This window comes from Hyperoodon ampullatus (assembly GCF_949752795.1).
Source record: "Hyperoodon ampullatus genome assembly, chromosome: 1".
NCBI classification, from domain to species: domain Eukaryota; kingdom Metazoa; phylum Chordata; class Mammalia; order Artiodactyla; family Ziphiidae; genus Hyperoodon; species Hyperoodon ampullatus.
In genome coordinates, this window is record NC_136914.1 from 137805109 (window position 1) to 137826698 (window position 21590).

Sequence of the window (21590 nt, forward strand, 5' to 3'; positions counted from 1 at the left end):
TTCTCAGTGTTAGTAAAAATTTGAAAGAGGTTTCACATTGACTTTCTAGGTGAGTGATAACAGTGCAGCTTATCTATTGTTAGTTAAGACTGCTTAAATTGAACGTATTTACCTGGTGTAACGTAACATTGTGAAACCACATAGTTTAAGTCTATAGTGAGGAGAAATGGCTCAGAACAAAGAAAACAGGTCTACAGTATAAAATATAGACAGACTTCTTGACTTCTATTACAGATCATTAAGTTTAAAGGTTCCTTTTGTTTTGTTTTTTTTTATTCAGTTCCTCAGAAGAGATATCACGTTGCCAAGAAATGATTCAGAAACTTCAAAATGTATTGGAGTCTGAGAGAGAGAACTGTGGATTTGTCAGTGAACAAAGGCTGAAACTTCAGCAGGAAAATGAACAGTTACAGAAACAGACTGAGGATTTAAGAAAGATTGCTCTCGAGGCTCAAAAAAAAGCCAAATTAAAGGTGCTTTCAAAACTAGTAGAATTAAATGTGTACTTGTGAAAATCAAAATATAGAGAATATTCACAGAGACCTAGTAAAACATTTTTAAGGTCTTTTTTTTCTTTTTTTGCCTTCTCATCAGATAGCACTAAATCATAATGCAGAGTGTTAGCCAGTCTTTTCTTTATTATAGAACTTGGCAAGCATACTTGAAAATGATTGCTTTCACTATTCACAAACAAAAAAGTTCTTTTCCAACCATGAAATGCACTGATATTCCTGCCAAAGCAATTTAAGCAGTGCTAGCAAAACTATAGATTAGATAACTTTACGGACTGCCGTCCTCTCTTTTCCCTCCATAATAACCTCTTGAAAATAGAACTCTTAAAACTAGCTGTATAGCGGATGATATGTCAGTATGCTCTGAGAACTCCTCATAGGTAGTCTAAAAATTCCATGACAGGAAGAAAGCAAGGGACAAAAATCCCCTCTGGAAGGAAATTCCCTTTTATTTTCTCTCTCCTTCCCCCCTTCTTTACTCTAATGCTTACATGGTTTGGCAATAGGAACATGATAACCTGTTTGAGGGAGTTTCAAGCACAGGTGTCACCATCAACGTGTTGCTTGCCTTTCCCCATTCCATGTGACTTTTGTAAAAAGTGGCATTAACTCTTTATGATAAAGCTCTATATTTTCCAGTTTCGTAGTAAGGATATGGGGTGGTAACAGTAGTGTTTCACTTTTTTCTTGTTATTATGAGCTCTCATAAGAACTCACATTCCAACCTAATTCATATCAGTGTATATTTATTGAATGCCTCCTTTTGCAAGTATCAAACACTGTGGTTATTTATAAAAGCTTGAACTCTGAAAAAGAGACCATTACATATGCAAAGAAGCTTGTGCTTTGTGCTTTAGACTATGAGAAATCTTTGAAAAGCAAAGGGGCAAAGTCATACTACCAGACATCAAGACTTGATATAAAGGTATAGTAATTAAGATAGTGTGTAATCTGTATAAGAATAATTGACCTGATCAATGGAACAAAATAAAGTCCAGGAACAAACCCACTTTTCATAATCACCTCATTTATAACAAAGGCATCACGGAAGTTCAATAGGGAAAGAATTATCTTTATGACAAATACTGCTAGATCTTTACAGTAAATCATGCTACAATAATAATAGATCAACTGGGTCCATATTTTAAAAATAAACCTTGACCCCTATATCACACCATACATTTAAATTAATTTGAGCTGTCTTGTAGACCTAAATGTGAAATATTAAATGATGGAACTTAAGGAGAAAATCTTCATGACCTTAAGAAAGAATTTCTTAAACAACACAAAGAGAACTGATTATAATGAAAAGATAGATGAATTGGATTTCATTAAAATTAAGATTTTTAAGTCATCCAAATGAGACACCATTGAGAGAGTGAAAAGTGGAAGAAAGAATTTATAATACATACAACCAAAAAAAAAAAAAGGATTCATTTCTAGAATATAAAAACTTTCACCAATTAATAAGGAAATAATTAATAAGGAAAAAACGTTTAACAATCAGGAGAAAACAGACACCCCATTTCCAAAAATGGGCAAAAGAATTAAATAGACGCTTTATAAAAGAGAATATATGAAAAAATGTTCAACTTCATTATCTGTCAGGGAAATATAATTAAACCTATAATGAGGTACTACTGCATAGCTACCAGAATGGCTAAAATTTTAAAACTGACAATATCAAGTGTTGACAAAGTTGTAAAACAACTGGTACTTTCATGTTATTTTGGGGAGTGTAAATTGATACAACAACCATTTGGCAGTATCTTTTAAAGCTGGACATACATGCATACTATGCCAAATAATAATAATAATGGCTACATACCCAACAGGTATGAGTGCTTGTGTTCATCAAAACATGTGTATAAGAATATCCATAGAAGTTTTAATCATATCAAAGCACTGAAAATAACTCAAATGTCCATCAACATGAGATGATATAAATCAACTGTGGTATGTTCATGTATGGGAATAGAAGAAAAAAATGAACTATGTCTATAAGTAATGGTGGGTGAGTCTCACAGACATAATGTTGGACAAAGAAGCCAGACATAAAAAAGCTTATAGTCTATTAATTTCATTATATGAAAGTGAAGAATGGGCATAATTACCTATAAGGATGGGATCAGAATAATGGTTACATTTTAGGTGGGTGAATATTGATTAGAAGGGCATGTGAGAGAGCCTCCTGTGGTACCTAAATATGGGTGGTGAGTCTGGTATGTCAGTATACATGTAAAAGTTGTATCCTTAAGATTCATGTACTTCATTGTAAGAGAGAGAGAAATCTTGGCAGAGAAAAGTGGGTAGGATTATAGATAGAACAAGAGTGGCTATGGGTTTGATGATTATGGAAGCTGGGTGATAAGCATATAGAGATTCATTGTAATAGTCTTTCTATTTTGTGTATACTTGAAAGTTTCCACACTGAAACATTTACATAATTTTTAAAAAAGTCAATGTACGTCAGTGAAAAAAATGTTAAATCTTCATCTTATATTTTAAATTTCATATGGATTAATAACTAAAAACTATTAATGATGAATTTCCCCACTTGATACTGCACCTGTTCTATCTTTAACCATTCAGGATAGTAACTGATGTTTCTTGGAAAACAAATAGGTGACAGAAAGCTTATCTACCAAAAATGCTCCCTTTGTGCCAAGTCTGCATCTAGCTTAAGAGAAGAATCATTAGTAAATAAGGGACAAAAGTTCTGAACTAACTAGATAGCTGTAGTTCTATTTTATGGAGGAGGGCTGTCAGATAAATTGCTCCTTTGTAGCCAATTCCTTCTTTGACAACATAGGAATCTAGTGCTACACTTTGCGGCTTTTCTCCCCCTTGAAAAAGAGTGTGATCTTTCATAGATAAACTGAAAGGAGCCAAAAAGATCAAGACAGTTGGATGTTGAGAGGTCAGTTGGCTGAGAACCTTAACAACTTATTATATGAAGTTTTCATTTGATCTTAAAGCCACTGCTGTCCTTTCCGCCCCAGCTTTCTCTTTTCCTAACTCCTCCTCCCTTCTTTCTGAAAAGGATCTCCATATCTCTGTGGTCTGAATACCCCTCATAAAAATATAAAATTAGGAAATGGATAGTTTTTAGCAACCTTATCTACTTTTGAGTAGTTTTCTGCAGAGGAAGGACACAAAAGGAGAAGGGAAGGAGACCATAAATTCTTTTTTCCAACCCAACATTCTGAATTGAATCATTAGTAGGACTTTTGTTGTTATAGAAGACATGGTTGTTTTGGTCCTTATCCTTCCAACATCAGCGTAGACCTGTCCAGTTTAACAATCGGAATTGCATCAGCTGAAGGATCTGGGGTTTGTTTGAAGACTAAATTTTGATACCAGAAAGCTATCATTTATTCAGTCTACAGATATGTTTTGACATCCTTACTATGATTCAGGTGCTGAAAATGTAATAGTAAACAAAAAAGACATGGTCCCCATCCTTAAAAACTTATTTGCATGGAGGTGGGAGAACTTTAAATGTATCTTTGCAAACTAATAAATACCCTTTAGGAAAAGCGTAGGGCACTATGAGAGCTTTTTCTCGATAGATGGTATGAGAATTTCCCTGTAGGATCAATAATTGAGCTGAATTCTAAAAGTTGACTAGAGATAACTAAGATAAGCAGGAGGGGAAAGATTATTCCAGGAAAAGGGAACAACATGTGAAAAGACCCAAGAATGAGAAGGCACTGTGGCAGAAACAAAGAAAGAGAAGGGAATAGTAGCATAATACAAGCTTGTAGAATTAGAGACAGGTTATCATGAAGGACCGTAGAAAAAGGCTTATCAAACTGCAAATAGATTTTCCAAGTGGAAATGGGGAGTTAAGTAGGCAGGAAGAGTGCTAAAGCTATATAGACGCATAGATCAGTTTTTAATACATGTGTGAGAGAGACAGAGACAGAATTAAATACTTCCACTTAAGATGTCAGAACCATGGCTTCTCCAGAGAAAGTGGAGATTGAGGCAGGGAAGGATATTCAATTCTAAATTTGTAGAATTCGGTAATTCAAAAATTGTTTAAATCGAGCAGGAGTCACGGAGCCTCAGGAGGCTTGCACAGCAGTAATGTAATACACAATTAATAAATCCAAAGTTGTTTTTTCCAGTGCCAGTGTTTATAAAGTCAAATTTCTACTTGTGTACCATTTGAGAAAACAAGTTTAAGAGTTTTAAGAAGATGTTGAATTTAGCAGGGGTAGTGAGGACAGGATGTTTGCAGTTTTACCCCATGAGCCGTGGGTTTAGCTGTTGTTGAGTTTTCTTTGGTGTTTTGGAATTGGTAAAATCGAGTTCCTTATTCATTCTTTTTTGAGTTTAAAAGCAGTCATATTTAATCAATCACTAGAAGTCATTCCAGCTGTCATCATTTTTAAATCACATTAGAATATCACAAGATAGATATTCTTTATAATATTTCTTTAGTGTAGCAAGATAAAATGGCCTGAGAGTGCACCAAAGAAATTGTTCTTGTAACTATTTAACTATTTCCTCAATTGCCTGAAGTATGGTAATAGGTAGTTTCATTCTAGCTGCATACGAAAGCAGACAGTTCACTAAATACACTGGGTACTTTAGGACATTAGGGTTAATTCTCTCCCTGAACCTAGCTGAGAAAGCTTTTAGGGTATCCAAAGAGCATTTATTTGTATGTTCATTCTGCATTAAGGTATTTTTAGTATAATGACATAAATAACCTAGAAATAACTGAAGACATTTCCATATGAGTTTCTGAAAATCACTAGTCTTTTCCTGAAAAACAAAATACATTGTTCATTTATACTGTAACTGAAGTGGTAAAGGAATTCCTGCCCTTTGAAAGACAATCTGAACTTTAGTATGTAAATCAAAAGTGACTTGAGGAGCTTCTAAGATGAGCTTCTCATGAGCACATCAGAGTGCTGGGAGGATGGCATACTTGGAGAGGGCTTGGAAGCTCAGCACTCCCCCTACATCCATACCTTGCTCGGTGTGTCTCTTCTATTTGACTGTGCCGGAGTTGTATCCTTTATAATAAACCAATGAACACTTCTTGTGTTTTAAAAACGTAAATGGCTTCCATTTAAACCCAACTCTCAGTTACTGAGAGCATGAATATCTTCTATGGATTCTGGCAACAAAAGTAAAAGTAGATGATGAGTGCAGCTTTACTTCAGATAGTATACTTTTTTCCTACTGGCATTTAAGGTGTTGGGGAAAGTGGTGAAAAATTTGTAGTCCATCATAATTCTGGTTTCATTAAATTTATGTTATAAAATAGGATGTCTTCATCTGTGATGGAGACAAATTATAAACTTAATTTTTATATAGGTTTCTCATCCAAATATTTCTATGCTGCAAACACAAAAAATGATTCCTTTTGTATATATCATTGATCATTATATCTCCTAGAAAAACAGAAAAGAAAAAATACTGTGTTCATTTTATTCCTTAGATCAGTACGATGGAGCATGAATTTTCAATAAAGGAACATGGGTTTGAAGTTCAGTTAAGAGAGATGGAAGACAGTAATCGAAATTCCACGGTTGAACTGAGGCATCTCTTAGCAACTCAGCAGAAGGCAGCCTGTAGGTGGAAAGAAGAAATGAAGAAACTCACTGAGAGTGCGGAAATTAGAATCAGTAGTCTAAAGTAAGTCCACTATTAATTGTTTGATACGTTTTACAGAAGAAATTATTTAACTTTTAGTTTAATGTTTTTGCCATAATCTTTTTTTGTAAAAATGTATAAATCTGGGCCGTGTATTTATATATTTTATTTAGCAAATATTTATTAAACTACTATGAAAAATATTAAGCATTATAAACCAAACTAATACTGTTTGTTTTATAAATTTTATGCATACTTCAAAAAATACAATGATTTTTGTTGGATATAGCAGTTTAGAATCTTAATACTATTTGCATATAGATATAGTAATGTTCTGTAGTCGCAACAAAATCTGTTTGGCCTGCAAAGCCTAAAATATTTGTCCTCTGGCCCTTTAAGAATTTGCTGACCCATGCAGAAAGAACTTGAACATTTATGACGAATGAAATGGGAAGCTATGAAGGGCTTTTAGCAAAATGATATAATCAGGCTTAACTGTTCAACAGGTCATTTTGACTGCTGTGTGACGAATAGACTGGACAGGGTCAAGGTTAGAAGAAGAGAGAAAGCAAACCAGTACTGTAATAATCCAAGTAAAAAATGATGGTAACTTGGATTAAGTTTTGAAGGACTGAAAATCATTTTTTTAAAAAGTTTGCTTTGGGCCGTGTTAAGTATGAGCCACATAAAAGACATTTAAGTCAGAGTATCAACTTGTTAGTTGGATACATAAGTTTGGAGTTCAGGAAAAATATTGCAACAGGAGCTGTATATTTGGAAATCATTAACATACACATGATTTTTAAAGTCATGGAATGAGAAGGTATAGAAACGAAGTCTGGATAGGGAAATTAAGCGATCCGAGGACTAAGTTCTGAAAATTAGTTTGGAGAGATGAAAATTCTACTGAGACTGAGAAAAAATATCGAGACAACAAGAATCAAGACAGAATGGTTAAAAAAAAAAATTCAAAAAGAGTAAGCGATAAAAATAGGTGATGTTTACATTTTACAGATAAACTGAGGCTGAGAGAGGTTAAGGAACTTGTTCAAGGTCACATAGCTAACGAAGTGACAGATCCTGGTTTCAAATTTAGGCAGCTCATGTGAAGACAATATAGTCCTAACCGTTGAGGTTTGTGGGGGTTTTTTTGCATTTTATTATTTTTTTAATTGAAGAATATTTGCTGTACAATATTATATGTTATAGGTGTACAATATAGTGATTCACAATATTTAAAGGTTTTATTTAATTTATATAATAGTTATAAAATATTAGCTATTTTCCCTGTGTTGTACAATATATCCTTTGCTTATTTTATACCTAATAGTTTGCAACTCTTAATCCACTACCCCTATACTGACCCTCCCCCACTTCCCTCTCTGCACTGGTTACCACTAGTTTGTTTTCTATATCTGTGAGCCTGCTTCTTTTTTGTTATATTCACTAGTTTCTTTTTTATGGCTGAGTAGTATTCCATTGTGTATATACTCCACATCTTTTTTTATCCATTCATCTATTGATAGACACTTAGGTTGCTTCCATGTCTTGGCAATTGTAAATAATGCTGCTATGAACGTTGGAGTGCATGTATCTTTTCGAATTAGTGGTGGGTTTTTTTTCGTATATATACCCAAGGGTGGAATTGCCAGGTCCCATGGTAGTTCTATTTTTAGCTTTTGAGAAATCTCCATACTGTTTTCCACAGGGGGTGCACCAATTTACATTCCCACCAGCAATGTATGAGGGTTCCCTTTTCTCCACATCCTTGCCACCATTTGTTATTTATGTTGTTTTTGATAGTAGTCATTCTGACATGTATGAGGTGATATTTCATTGTAGTTTTTATCTGCATTTCCCTGATGATTAGTGATGTTGAACATCTTTTCATATGCCTGTTGGCCATCTCCATTTCCTCTTTGGAAAAATGTCAGGTAAGCCTGTATCACTATCAACTTCCCTCTTAGACCTTGTTTTGCTGTGTCCCATAAGTTTTGGATTGTTGTGTTTTCATTTTCATTTGTCTCTTTTTTATTTCCTCTCTGATTTCTTCAATGATCCATTGCTTGTTTAATAGCATATTGTTTAGCCTGCACATGTTTGTGTTTTTTAGTTTTTTCCTTGTAATTAGTTGATTTCTAGTCTCATAGCTTTGTGGTCAGAAAAGATGCTTGATATGATTTCAATTTTCTTAAATTTATCGAGGCTTGTTTTCTGGTCTAGCATGTGATCTGTCCTGGAGAATGTTCCATTTGCATTTGAAAAGAATGTATTTTGCTGCTTTCAGGTGGAATACTTTATATATATCAATTAAGTTCGTTTGGTCTGATGTGTCTTTTAAGGCAAGGATTTCCTTAGTGATTTTGTGTCTGGATGATCTGTCCATTGATGTAAGTGGTGTATCAAAGCCCCCCACTATTACTGTATTACTGTCAATTTCTCCTTTTATGTCCATTAATATTTGCCTTATGTATTTAGGTGCTCCTATGTTGGGTACATATATATTTACAGTTGTTGTATCATTTTCTTGATTTTATCCTTTGATCATTATGTATTGTCCTTCTTTGTCTCTTCCAATAGTCTTTATTTTAAAGCCTATTTTATCTGATATAAGTATTGCTACTCTGGGTTTCTTTTGATTTCCATTTGCATGGAATACCTTTTTCCATCCCCTCACTTTCAGTTTGTGCGTGTCTCTAGATCTGAAGTGAGACTCTTGTAGGCAGCATATATACGGGTCTTTTTTTGTATTCAGTCCGCCACTGTGTGTCTTTTGGTTGGAACATTTAGTCCATTCACATTTAAGGTAATTATTATGTATGTTCTTATTGCCATTTTGTTCATTGTTTGGGGCTTGTTTTTATAGGCCTTTTCTTTCCCTTTCTTCTTTTGTTCTCTTGTGACTTTATTACTATCTTTAGTGTTATGTTTGGATTCCTTTTTCTTTTTTGTGTATATATCTGTTACAGATTTTTTTTTGTGGTTACCATGAGGTTTTTCTAAAGCAGTATAGGTACTGCTTTATATATAAAGCAGTTTTACATTGTTTTACATTGCCCATCTCAATTTCAAATACATTTTAAAACCCTGTATTTGTACTGTCTTCCCTTCATGATTACTATTTTTTTTGTTGTTGTTGTTACATGGGCCTCTCACTGTTGTGGCCTCTCCCGTTCTGGAACAGAGGCTCTGGACGCGCAGGCTCAGCGGCCATGGTTCACGGGCCCAGCCGCTCCGCAGCATGTGGGATCTTTCCGGACCGGGGCATGAACCCGTGTCCCCTGCATCGGCATGTGGACTCTCAACCACCGCACCACCAGGGAAGCCCCCATGATTACTATTTTTGATGTCATATTTTACATCTAATTTTTTTGAGTATCTCTTAACTACTTATTGTGGATATAGATAATTTTACTAGTTTTGTCTTTTAACCTTCCTACTAGCTTTGTGTGTGGATGATTTCCTACCTTTACTGTATGTTTGCCTTTACTGGTGAGTTTTCCATTCAGTAATTTTCTTGTTTCTAGTTATGGCCTTTTCTTTTTCTCCTAGAGAAGTTCCTTTAACATTTTTGTTGGAAAACTGGTTTGGTGGTGCTGAAGTTTATCTTTTGTTTGTCTGTAAAGCCTTTGATTTCTCTGTCAAATCTGAAGACGAGCCTTGTTGGGTATTCTTGGTTGTAGGCTTTTTCCTTTCATCACTTTAAATATATAGTGCCACGCCCTACTCACCTGCAGAGTTTCTGCTGAAAAATCAGCTGATAGCCTTATGGGCATTCCCTTGTATGTTATTTGTTTCTTTTCCCTTGCTGCTTTTAATATTCTCTCTTTATCTTTAATTCTTGTCATTTTAATTACAATGTTCTTGGTATGTTCCTTTTTGGGACTCTCTGCACTTCCTGGACTTGGGGGACTGTTTCCTTTCCCAGGTTAGGGAAATTTTCATCTATTATGACTTCTGATATTTTCTCAGGCCTTTTCTCTCACTATTCTTCTTCTTGGGACCCCTGAAATGCTAATATTAGTGCATTTGACGTTGTCCCAGAGGTCTCTTAAACTGTCCTCATTTGTTTTCATTCTTTTTTCTTTTTCTGTTCAGTGGCAGTGATTTCCACTACTCTGTCTTCTAGCTCACTGATCTGTTGCTCTTCATCATTTAGTCTCCTGTTGATTCTTTCTAGTGTATTTTTCATTTCAGTTGTTGTAGTCTTCATCTCTGGTTGTTTATTCCTCATATTTTCTAACTCTTTTTTACAAACTACTAACTTCTTGCTCTGTGCATCCATTTTTCTCCCAAGTTCTTTGATCATCTTTATGATCATTACTTTGAACTCTTTCTCGGGTAAATTGCCTATCTCCACTTTACTTATTTCTTCTTCCAGAATTTTATCTCTTCCTTCGTCTGGAACATATTCCTCTGCTGCCTCAGTTTGCCTAAGTTGCTATTCATATTATTTGTATTTTTATGTATGTGGTAGGTTAGTTATGCTTCTCAATCTTGGAGAAGTGGCCTTTGGTAGGAAATGTCCTATGTGTCCCAGCAGCATACTCCCCTCTTGTCACCCAAGCTATATATTCTATGGGTTCCCCCTAAGAGGTCTGTGTGTGTCCTTCTGCTGTGGCAGGCTGACCATGTGGACAGTCTGGTAAGCTTGTTGTCCCCTAGCCTGGTTGGTTGCCAGGCCCACCTTGTGCAGATGCTGCTGGATACTGGTTAGTGAGACCTGGTCACAAAGCAGCTCGCTGCAGAACCCTAGTGGGCTCTGGGCTAGTGCTGGCTCACTGGTGGGCAGAATCAGTGTCTAGAAGACTCCAGGCTGTTGCTTGCCCACTGATTGGTGATGCCAGGTCCTGGGGTTAATGCTGTACCAGTGGCAGGCAGAGCCAGGTCCTGGAGTCTGGCTGCAGGGCCCAAGGATCCCAGAGCTGGTGTCAGATTGCTGGTAAGCAGGGGCTGGTTCCTGACATAGTTGGTTATGGGGGATTGTGGTGTTCTGAAGCTTGCCTTGGCCTGCTGTGCATGGGTTGGGTGTGAAGGCTACAGGATCATGGTTTTCTTGCATCTGGCATCTACCCCCTCTGGGTGACGCTGGTTTAGAGGCTTGTGCAGGCTTCCTGGAGGGCAGGGCCAGTGCCTGCTCAGTGGTGGATGGAGCTGAGTCTTGGTCCTTTGGCGGGCAGAGCCATGTCTAGGCGCAACTGTGGCCTCAGGAAGTCTTTAGGCAGCCTGTCTGCTGATGGATGGGCTGTGTCTCCACCCAGTTAGTTGTTTGGCCTGAGGCGTCCCAACATTGGTGCCTACAGGCTGTTTGGTGGTACCAGGTCTTGGCACTAATGAGCTAGAGGGAGGATCTGGAGACGCCAGCCACAAGCATCAGTGTCCACACAGTATATAGCTTCTACATATGGCTGCCACCAGTGTCTATGTCCCCAGGATGAGTCACAGCCATCCCTACCTCTCCAGGAGACTCTCCAAGACGAACAGGTAAGTCTGGCCCAGGCTCCTATCAAATTACTGCTTTTGCCCTGGGTCCTGGTGCACATAAGATTTTGTGTGTGCCTTTTAAGAATGAAGTTTCTAATGAACCTTTCAGTTTGGCACTCTGTGGTGGTCTTGTTAATTATGGTAAGAACAGTTTTGGTGGAATGCTGGAATGAAAATGTATTTAGAATGAATTTAAGAGAAAAGAAAAATTTTGCTTCCATTTAATGGTGAAGCAGGAAATTTGGACCTGCCCTCTACCATGACTAAAAAAGTTACATGAATTATAGAAAGCATCTACTAAGAACATTAAATAACTAACAAAAAAATTATTACCAGTTTGACTTTATCCCAGGAATGCAAAACTATTAAAGTATTAGAAAATAAATTGTTGTAATTTACCACATTAACTTATTAATTAATTAAAAGAGAAAAATCATAAGGCCTTCTCAATAGATACAGAAAAACTATTTGAGAAAATTTAATATCTATCCATTTATGATTTTCAATATATCTCTTAGCAAACTAGGAATAGAATTTCCTTAATTTTATAAAGGCATCTATTCTAAACATTATTCCTAACAGCAAAATAAAATAAAATAAAGTGTTAATAACTTTCCTTTGAAGATTGGGAAGATGACAAAGAAGACCACTGTTACCACTTCTGTTAGTATTTGTACCAGAAGTCCTAATCAGTGCACTATGGCAAGAAAAAGAAATAAAAGGTATATAAACTGGAAAGGAAGGAAGTAAACAGTCATTCTTCACAGACAGCATAACTGTATATGTAGAAAATCCAAAATAATTCATAAACAGAGTATTAGGTGAACATACAAAAACCAATTGTGTTTCTACATACATACCAGCAACAAACATTTCAAAATAAAACTTTAAAAATAGTAAAATTTACAATGCATCAAAATATATCAAATACCCAGGAATAAATTTAACAAATGAGGTATAAGACTTCTACATGAAAACTATGATATTAAAAGTAATTTTTAAAAAACTTTTTTTAATTTTAAAAAATAAATAGTAAAAATAAAACTAATTAAAGAAAGCCTAAGTAAGTAGAGATCATGTTAATTGATCAGAATACTAAGTATTATAAATTTGTTAACACTCCCCACCCTGACTATATGTAGAGTCATTGTAATGCCAGTCAAAATACTAGCACATGGAGGAGTATCCAAAACATATTAAGTGAAAAAAAATAGTAGTATATAGTGTGTATAGTATTCTACCATTGTCAGGGAGGGCATTTGAGTGTGTGTGTGTACATATATATACAAACATGCTATATATACACTACGTTCAGACAGACAGACGCACATTCTGCTTTTTTAAAAAAGAGAAGACAAAAAATAATTTAAATGGTTTTCCATGAGGGGAGAGAAGAGGATAAGGATGAAGACTAGACTTCTTTAAATGAACCTTGTTTTATAGATTTGTAGGCTTGACTTTGAAACTATATAAATGTTTATATAATGTTTTTTCTTTTTTATTTGTTTTTGGCTGCATTGGGTCTTTGTTGCTGTGCACGGGCTTTCTCTAGTTGTGGCGAGTCAGGGCTATTCTTTGTTGCGGTACGTGGGCTTCTCATTGCCGTGGCTTCTCTTGTTGCGGAGCACAGGCTCCAGGTGTGCAGGCTTCAGTAGTTGCAGCACGCAGGCTCTAGGGCGCGTGGGCTTCAGTACTTACAGCACGTGGGCTCAGTAGTTGTGGCTCGTGGGCTCTAGAGTGCAGGCTCAGTAGTTGTGGTGCACAGGCTTAGTTGCTCCGCAGTATGTGGGATCTTCCTGGACCAGGGATCGAACTCATGTCCCCTACATGAGCAGGCAGATTCTTAACCACTGTGGCACCAGGGAAGTCCCTATATAATTATTTTTAATTAAATCAAAATTTAAAAACAATACCTAAAAATTGAACGTAAAATTAAATAAATCAACAATTCTGTAGGAAGTTGATGGCTTAACTGCACAGGTGAGTTATTTCATGTGACATTTAACAGAGTAATTAGGCTGTATACCCTAGTGAGATTAATCCTAAGCATAAAAGGAAATGCAAAAAAATTATAAAATGTGTTCAGTAGTCTTTGTTAGCAATAACATTGGTATTATTACTGTGAAACTTACAATTATAGGATAAAGCAAATGAGTAATTATATAAATGTCTTTAAGAACCAAGATTTTCATCATAAGGAGAAAAAACTCAAAGAAATTAAATAAAACTTATAATTATAAATTGAAATTGGAAATATTAGTATATGAACTTATGATGTGTTTTACTCTTTAAAATATATATTTCCTAGCTTTGTCCACTAAAAGGTCCTAGATACAGTGACCAGTATTCAGATGCAATGAGGTATCCTAAAACAAACCAGGACTCCTTAGATAAATGACTGATTACAGATCAGGGATAGGAAAGTACAAGATGAGCCTGGAAAACACCCTGTGGTAGCAAAAGGCTAGGAAGGGATCAAGATTAAAAGGACCCAAGAGCCAACTTGAGGAAGCTCCCCTGACCCATGTAGTGACAGTTTGAGCATCAAAAAGAATATCTGCAGTAAATTGCAACATACCAAGTATATTAAAAGTCTGTGACTTCAGAATGATATTACATAAAGAAAAAATTCTTTGGTTACCTTTGGAAGATGTTATAGAAACAACTCTTTCTGAAAAGAAGATAAACCAAAAAATCCAGCATTTATTCTACTCTTCCTGTACTCACTATACTTCACCAAATGCTACTTGGACTTTCCTATCATAATAGCCCTTACTTCACTGGTTAGGGAACCAATGTAGAGATTTTGCCAGTTAATTGCTCAATATGTCTCTTCCAGTTATGCATCTCAGAACCAGGGAGATAACCACAGGGTAGGATTATGGACACCCTGGGTCCACTGTGAGACAACTCAAGCTAAAACTCCTTTGATGACCTGACCTACATTAACCTCTCTGGTTGGTGGACCACAGTGGTATTTGGGGTCTCCAGGAATTTGTCATTTCAGCAAGTGTCTAGTAATCCTGAAAGTGTCTGAATTTCCCCTTCCCCATTGCATGGGTCCCCTGCCTGCTCTTCATAGGTCCTTCTGAGGGGAAGGCCAGGAGGTAGTATATATGAATGTATAAAAGTTTCCTTCAAAGGAACCTACAGCTCCTTCCTTCATCCAAGAGCTCTGAGTCTGTGAACTGATTCAGGTTTGAGAATTGGTTAAAGGGTCATGACACTGTCTTACAATGATTCAAGACTGCTATTCACAAGACCTAGAGCTTTTCTATTTCTGCAAATCAAATAAGACTTTAGTAGACTGCCCATCTATTTCAGTTCTAGGGTGACAGTGATAAAATTATCAAGCCCCAAAGATCTCTATAAATCATACTCTACTGATTACTACTTCAACTCTACTGCCATTCCAGTAATGACGACTGCATTTTCTTTGGAGATTTAATGTCAGTACATCACCCTTGCTGTTGAGAATTGTATCATTTTCTTTAACTTCAGGAAGCCCAGTTCCATGGTAGCAATTCCCACTGTCATTTCAGTCCAACAGAGAATAACCACTACAGAGCTCTTCAGGGATACTGGGGCAACTGTTGTGACTATATTTCTCATAGTCTTGGTGAAGGGAATGTCCTCTGGACCCTCCTGACGGACATAGTTGAAGGATGGATGAATTGGTTTTAACATTTAAAAAACCTACCCTAGTCTTCCAATCTCCCTAACTTTTGATAACTTCCTCGACACCAGTGATTCTCAAGTGGGGATGATTTTTTTCCTCCTCCCCTCCCCGGAACATTTGTGTTGAAAATATCCAGACACATTCAAGGATGCTATTGGCATCTAGTGTATAGGGGAGAGGGATGCTGTTAAACATCGTGCAATGCTCAGGACAGCGCTGCACAGCAAAGAATTTTCCAGCCAATGGTGTCAGTAGTGCCAAGGTTGAGAAACCCTGCTCTACTCTATAACAAGGAGCTTCTTACATTTCAGTGTTCAGGTCACCTTTGAATCCAGATTTTGTTCAACCGACCAAGCAAACCAAAATACTCAAGCTAATTCATTGGATCTAGAATATCTGCTTTGTGAGCCCATATTGGTAAATGTGGCTTAATCCAACGTTTTATTCTTTCTGCTGTAATCTAACACCCTTAGGATCTATTCTCACACATACTCTCTGTGTAAAATTGGCAAAATCATAATTATTTTAGTTCATTCTGCCTCCTCACAGGTCTTGTTTTGTACCTCATTTCCTAGAGCTTATTAGACTTCAGTCTGGCTACAGATGTAGAAGCAATGGGTGATAGTAAGGTAAATCGTGAAGGGGGTCACCTATTCCTTGCAAGGCAACCCTCTCAGGTGAGGCCACCTTTCAGGCAAAGGAGATTTACCTTCCCAAACAGTAGAAGGACTGCTTCTACTGGCAAAGGAGGCATTACAGAATTTAAGGGTTCAAGGCTCCAGCTTCATTGGAGTCTGTCTGTTCACATGTCCCCATTTCAATTTGTAGGGATGAAAAGACCCTGCAAGGTTGGGAATTCAGGCTGTGGTGTATTTCAGTCATCCATGGAATTAGACTTAGGATTTGATTATCAGAAAACTCAGCCTTGCAGCCAGTGGAGATAAGGGTTTCTTTTAGGGTAGTCATGGTAGATTTCAGGCCCCTAACCTAGACTTTGAGCTCATAATTGAAAACTCTGACCTCTTATTTTTATTTTCAAAGTTCTCCATTGTACCTAAAAGCTGCATTATACTCTTCATTCACTAAACTATTCTATGTCATTAATTATTTGGTCACTCAAAACCATATGCTGTACAGGCACTTTATTATATAGGTAATAATTTAAGTAACTCTTTTACCTTTGCATACCATGGATTACCAGTGTCCCCTTTACCACTGGCCTTTAAATTTAATCAAAGCATAGAACCAATTCTAGTTAACTCACAACCAGTTAGAGTACCCATTCATAAGGTTATATTCCTCTGGAACTTCTGGTACCAGTTCCTCTATGTATCAGGTTTTATTCAGGGAAACAGAGCTACTCTGGGTGATATAGAATATGGGATTTATTTTGGAAATTAGGCCTTACACAGTGGCACTGGTAGAGAAATCAGTGCAATGTCCTTGTGTCTGCATCTGATGCTAAGCCTGAAGTCACTGTGTGTCAGCTAAATCAGCGGTTGTGAAGGAAACCTGGATGTAGATGAGAGCACTCACAAGGACAAACAAGAACCTTATTTTCACCTGTCTTTCACCACATCTACCTCCAACCACTTTCATGGATGATCTTCAGGAGAAGCTGTTGCCCTTCACCATGGATCTGTATATGACCCAAGAGTCCAAAAGAGGACATCTGCCAAGAGGCAGAAGATGGAATTGCTGTGGGTTCTGGTGGTGCCCCACACCAACATAGTGACCTAACATATCAGCAACTGTGCATGAGTTGCCACAGTGCCAGGTGCCCGCCAGCTTCACAGCCTACTGCACAAATTTCTCTTATGGTCAACACCAGCCTAGGACCAGGCAGGGTAAGGAATCCTGGAAAACATAATTCCAGCTTAACTAAGTTGATGCAGTCGAAAGCTACCACCATGTATTTGTCATAATGTAATTCTTGATGTTGGATAGTTCACAATGCTTACATAAGGAAAAACAAAACCATATAAAATAATGTAGACTTAACATCAATCTAAAGAGTATATTTATGATAGCTGTAATTTCTTGAATACACACTGTTTGACACTTTACGTACTCCTTTAATCATCTCAAAAACTTTATGAAATAAATTCTATTATACCTCCTGTATTAGGGTTTCTCAGAGAAAAAGAACCAATAGGGTGTGTGTGTGTGTGTGTGTGTGTGTGTCTATAAAAGGGTTTATTTTAAGGAATTGGCACAACTGATTACAGAGGCTTGGTGAGTCCAAAGTCTGATGGAGAAGACTGGCAGGCTAGAGATTTAAGGAGTTGCATTTCAAGCCCACAGGCATTCGTGCTGGAGACATGAAAAGCCAGTGTTACTGTTCAATCCAAAGGTTGTCTACTGCAGAGTTCCCTCTTGCTTGGGGGAGGTCAGCTTTTTGTTCTATTCAGGCCATCAACTGATTATATGAGGCCCACCCACATTATGAAGGGCATTCTGCTTTACTTAAAGTCCAATGACTTAAATGTAAATCTCATCCAGAAACACTGTCATAGAAACATCCAGAATAATGTTTAACCAAACATCTGGGCACCATGGCCCAGCCAAGTTGACACATAAAATTGACTGTCACACTCCCTTGTCGTACATGAGGAAACTCCGGACTTTAAAAAGTTTATACAAGTCTACAATTCATTATTTGCAATTCCAAATTCAAAAGAACTCTGAAAACAGTCTTTTTCTAAGTTATATGCGTACACTTCTGTAGCAAAACCTGACATGACATGATAGGAAGCTATTTATGATACAGGTGTATCTATGTGTGCACACACACATATACACATGTATATAGATACACAGAAACATTTCCTTAATTGTACCTATTCATATGTTTTACTGAAAAATATTTATAAACATTATAAACTCTATCCTACTCTAAACCCATAAAATATTTTTCTTGGATGCTTGGATTTGGCTATATTGTATATGTAATTTGTGCACACCAACTGATCACTCCCAGTAGATTATTGATAGTGAATGTGTTTTATTTTTGTTTGTATTCCCTGAAGTATCGAGTGGAGTGCCTTGCCAAAAGGAAACACATAGAATGTTGAATTTAACTCCCTTGAGTCTACCAAAATAGTTTTAATACTACCCTGTCTGCTGCTTGTATTCTGGGCTAGAAAGATTATTAATGCCCTTTACAATTCATGACTTCAGGAATACGACTTGATTTTTTGAAAAGTAATTTTATCCCAGTTATACATGTATTTCTTTTTATTTTTTATTGTAGTATAGTTTATTTACAATGTTGTATTAGTTTCTGATATAAAGTAAATCAGTTATACATATACACATATCCACTCTTTTTTAGATGCTTTTCCCATATAGGTCATTACAGAGTATTGAGTAGAGTTACCTGTGCTATACAGTAGGTTCTTAATTAGTTATCTATTTTATATATAGTAGTGTGTATATGTCAATACCAATCTCCCAATTTATCCCTCCTCCCTGGTAACCATAAGTTTGTTTTCTACAACTGTGACTCTTTCTTTTTTGTAAATAAGTTCATTTGTACCATTTTTTTAGATTCCACATATAAGCAATTTCATATGATATTTGTCTTTCTCTGTCTGACTTACTTCACTCAGTATGACAATCTCTAAGTCCATCCATGTCACTGCAGATGACATTATTTTCTTCCTTTTTATAGCAGAGTAATATTCCATTGTATATATGTACCACCTCTATTTTATCCATTCCTCTGTCAGTGGACATTTAGGTTGCTTCCATGTCTTGGCTATTGTAAATAGTGCTGCAATGAACATTGGGGTGCATGTGTATTTTTGAATTATGGTTTTCTCCAGATATATTTCCAGATATATAGGAGTGGCATTGCTGGATCATATGGTTGCTCTATTTTTAGGTTTTTAAGGAACCTTCATACTGTTCTCCATAGTACCAGTTTACATTCCCACTAACAATGTAGCCTTTTCTCCACACGCTCTCTAGCATTTATTGTTTGTAGATTTTTTGATGATGGCCATTCTGACCAGTGTGAGGTGATAGCTCATTGTAGTTTTGATCTGCATTTCTCTAATAATTAATGACGTTGAGCATCTTTTCATGTGCCTCTTCACCATCTGTATGTCTTCTTTGGAGAAATGTCTATTTAGGTCTTCTGCCCATTTTTTGATTGGGTTGTTTGTTTTTTTGATATTGAGCTGGCTGAGCTGTTTGTATATTTTGGAGATTAATCCCTTGTCAGTTGCTTCATTTGCAAATATTTTCTCCCATTCTGAGGGCTGTCTTTTCATTTTGTTTATGGTTTTCTTTGCTGTGCAAAAGCTTTTAAGTTTCATTAGGTCCCATTTTTTATTTTTGTTTTTATTTTCATCACTCTAGGAGGTAGGTCAAAAAATATCTTGCTGTGATTTATGTCAAAGAATGTTCTTCCTGTTTTCCTCTAAGAGTTTTATAGTGTCTCATCTTATATTTAGGTCTTTAACCCATTTTGAGTTTATTTTTGTGTGTGGTGTTAGAGAGCATTCTAATTTCATTCTTTTACATGTAACTGTCCCGTTTTCCCAGCACCACTTATTGAAGAGACTGTCTTTTCTCCATTGTATATTCTTGCCTCCTTTGTCATAGATTAGGCGACCATAGGTGCATGGGTTTATCTCTGGGCTTTCTATCCTGTTCCATTGATCTATATTTCTGTCTCTGTGCCATTACCATACTGTTTTGATTACTGTAGCTTTGTAGTATAGCCTGAAGTCAGGGAGCCTGATTCCTCCAGCTCCGTTTTTCTTTCTCAAGATTGATTTGGCTATTCGGAGTCTTTTGTGTGTCCATACAAATTGCAAAATTTTATGTTCTAATTCAGTGAAAAAATCTTGGTAATTTGATAGGGATTGCATTCAATCTGTAGATATTTTGGATAGTATGGTTATTTTGACAGTATTGATTCTTCCAATCCAAGAAACATGGTATATCTCTCCATCTGTTTGTGTCATCTTTGATTTCTTTCATAAGTGTCTTATAGTTTTCTGAGTACAGGTCTTTTACCTCTTTAGATAGGTTTATTCCTAGGTATTTTATTCTTTTTGATGCAGTGATAAATGGGATTGTTTCCTTAATTTCTCTTTCTGATATTTCATTGCTTGTCTATAGAAATGCAAGAGATTTCTGTGCATTAATTTTTATCCTGCAACTTTACCAAATTCACTGATGAGCGTTAATAGTTTTCTGGTAGCATCTTTAGGTTTTTCTATGTATAGCATCATGTCATCTGCAAACAATGACAGCTTTACTTCTTTTTTTCCAATTTGGATTCCTTTTGTTTCTTTTTCTTCTCTGATTTCTGTGGCTAGGGCTTCCAAAACTATGTTGAATAAAAGTGGTGAGAGTGGACATCCTTGTCTTGTTCCTGATCTTAGAGGAAATGCTTTCAGTTTTTCACCATTGAGAATGATATTTGCTGTGGGTTTGTCATATATTGCCTTTATTATGTTGAGGTAGGTTCCCTCTATGCCCACTTTCTGGAGAGTTTTTATCATAAATGGGTGTTGAATTTTGTCAAAAGCTTTTTCTGCATTTATTGAGATGATCATATGGGGCTTTTGGGGAGGTTTTAATATTTATGATCATATGGTTTTTATTCTTCAGTTTCTTAATGTGGTGTATCACAATGATTGATTTTCATATATTGAAAAATCCTTGCATCCCTGGGCTAAATCCCACTTGATCATGGTGTATGATCCTTTTAATGTGCTGTTGAATCCGATTTGCTAGCATTTTGTTGAGGATTTTTGCATCTATGTTTATCAGTGATATTGGCCTGTAGTTTTCTTTTTTTGTGATATCTCTGTCTGGTTTTGGTATCAGGGTGATTGTGGCCTCGTAGAAGGGGCTTGGGAGTGTTCCTTCCTATGCAAATTTTTGGAAAGATAGGTGTTAACCCTTCTCTAAATGTTTGATAGAATTCACTTGTGAAGCCATCTGGTCCTGGGCTTTTGTTTGTTTGAAGTTTTTTATTCAGAGTTTCAATTTCAGTACTTGCGATTGGTTCATTCATATTTTCTATTTCTTCTTGGTTCAGTCTTGGAAGATTGTACCTTACTAAGAATTTATCCATTTCTTCTGTGTTGTCCATTTTATTGGCATGATAGTTGCTTGTAGTAGTCTCTTATAATCCTTTGTATTTCTGTGGTGTCTGTTGTAACTTCTCCTTTTTCATTTCTAATTCTACTTATTTGACTCCTCTCCTTTTTTTTCTTTATGAGTCTGGCTAAAGGTTTATCAATTTTGTTTATCTTCTCAAAGAACCAGATTTTAGTTTC

At 36.3% G+C, this 21590-nt stretch overlaps 1 protein-coding gene across 1 annotated transcript in view; it reads left to right on the forward strand.

Moving 5' to 3' along the window:
• The window catches only part of SCLT1 (sodium channel and clathrin linker 1), a gene marked incomplete at both ends in the record, with an annotated part of 272227 nt that overhangs the window by 196617 nt on the left and 54020 nt on the right, over nt 1-21590 (forward strand). Inside the window, 2 exons of the mRNA XM_079719413.1 lie at nt 281-473; nt 5971-6167. Coding sequence (XP_079575539.1) covers nt 281-473; nt 5971-6167 — 390 coding nt within the window. The remainder of the gene's footprint in view (nt 1-280; nt 474-5970; nt 6168-21590) is intronic.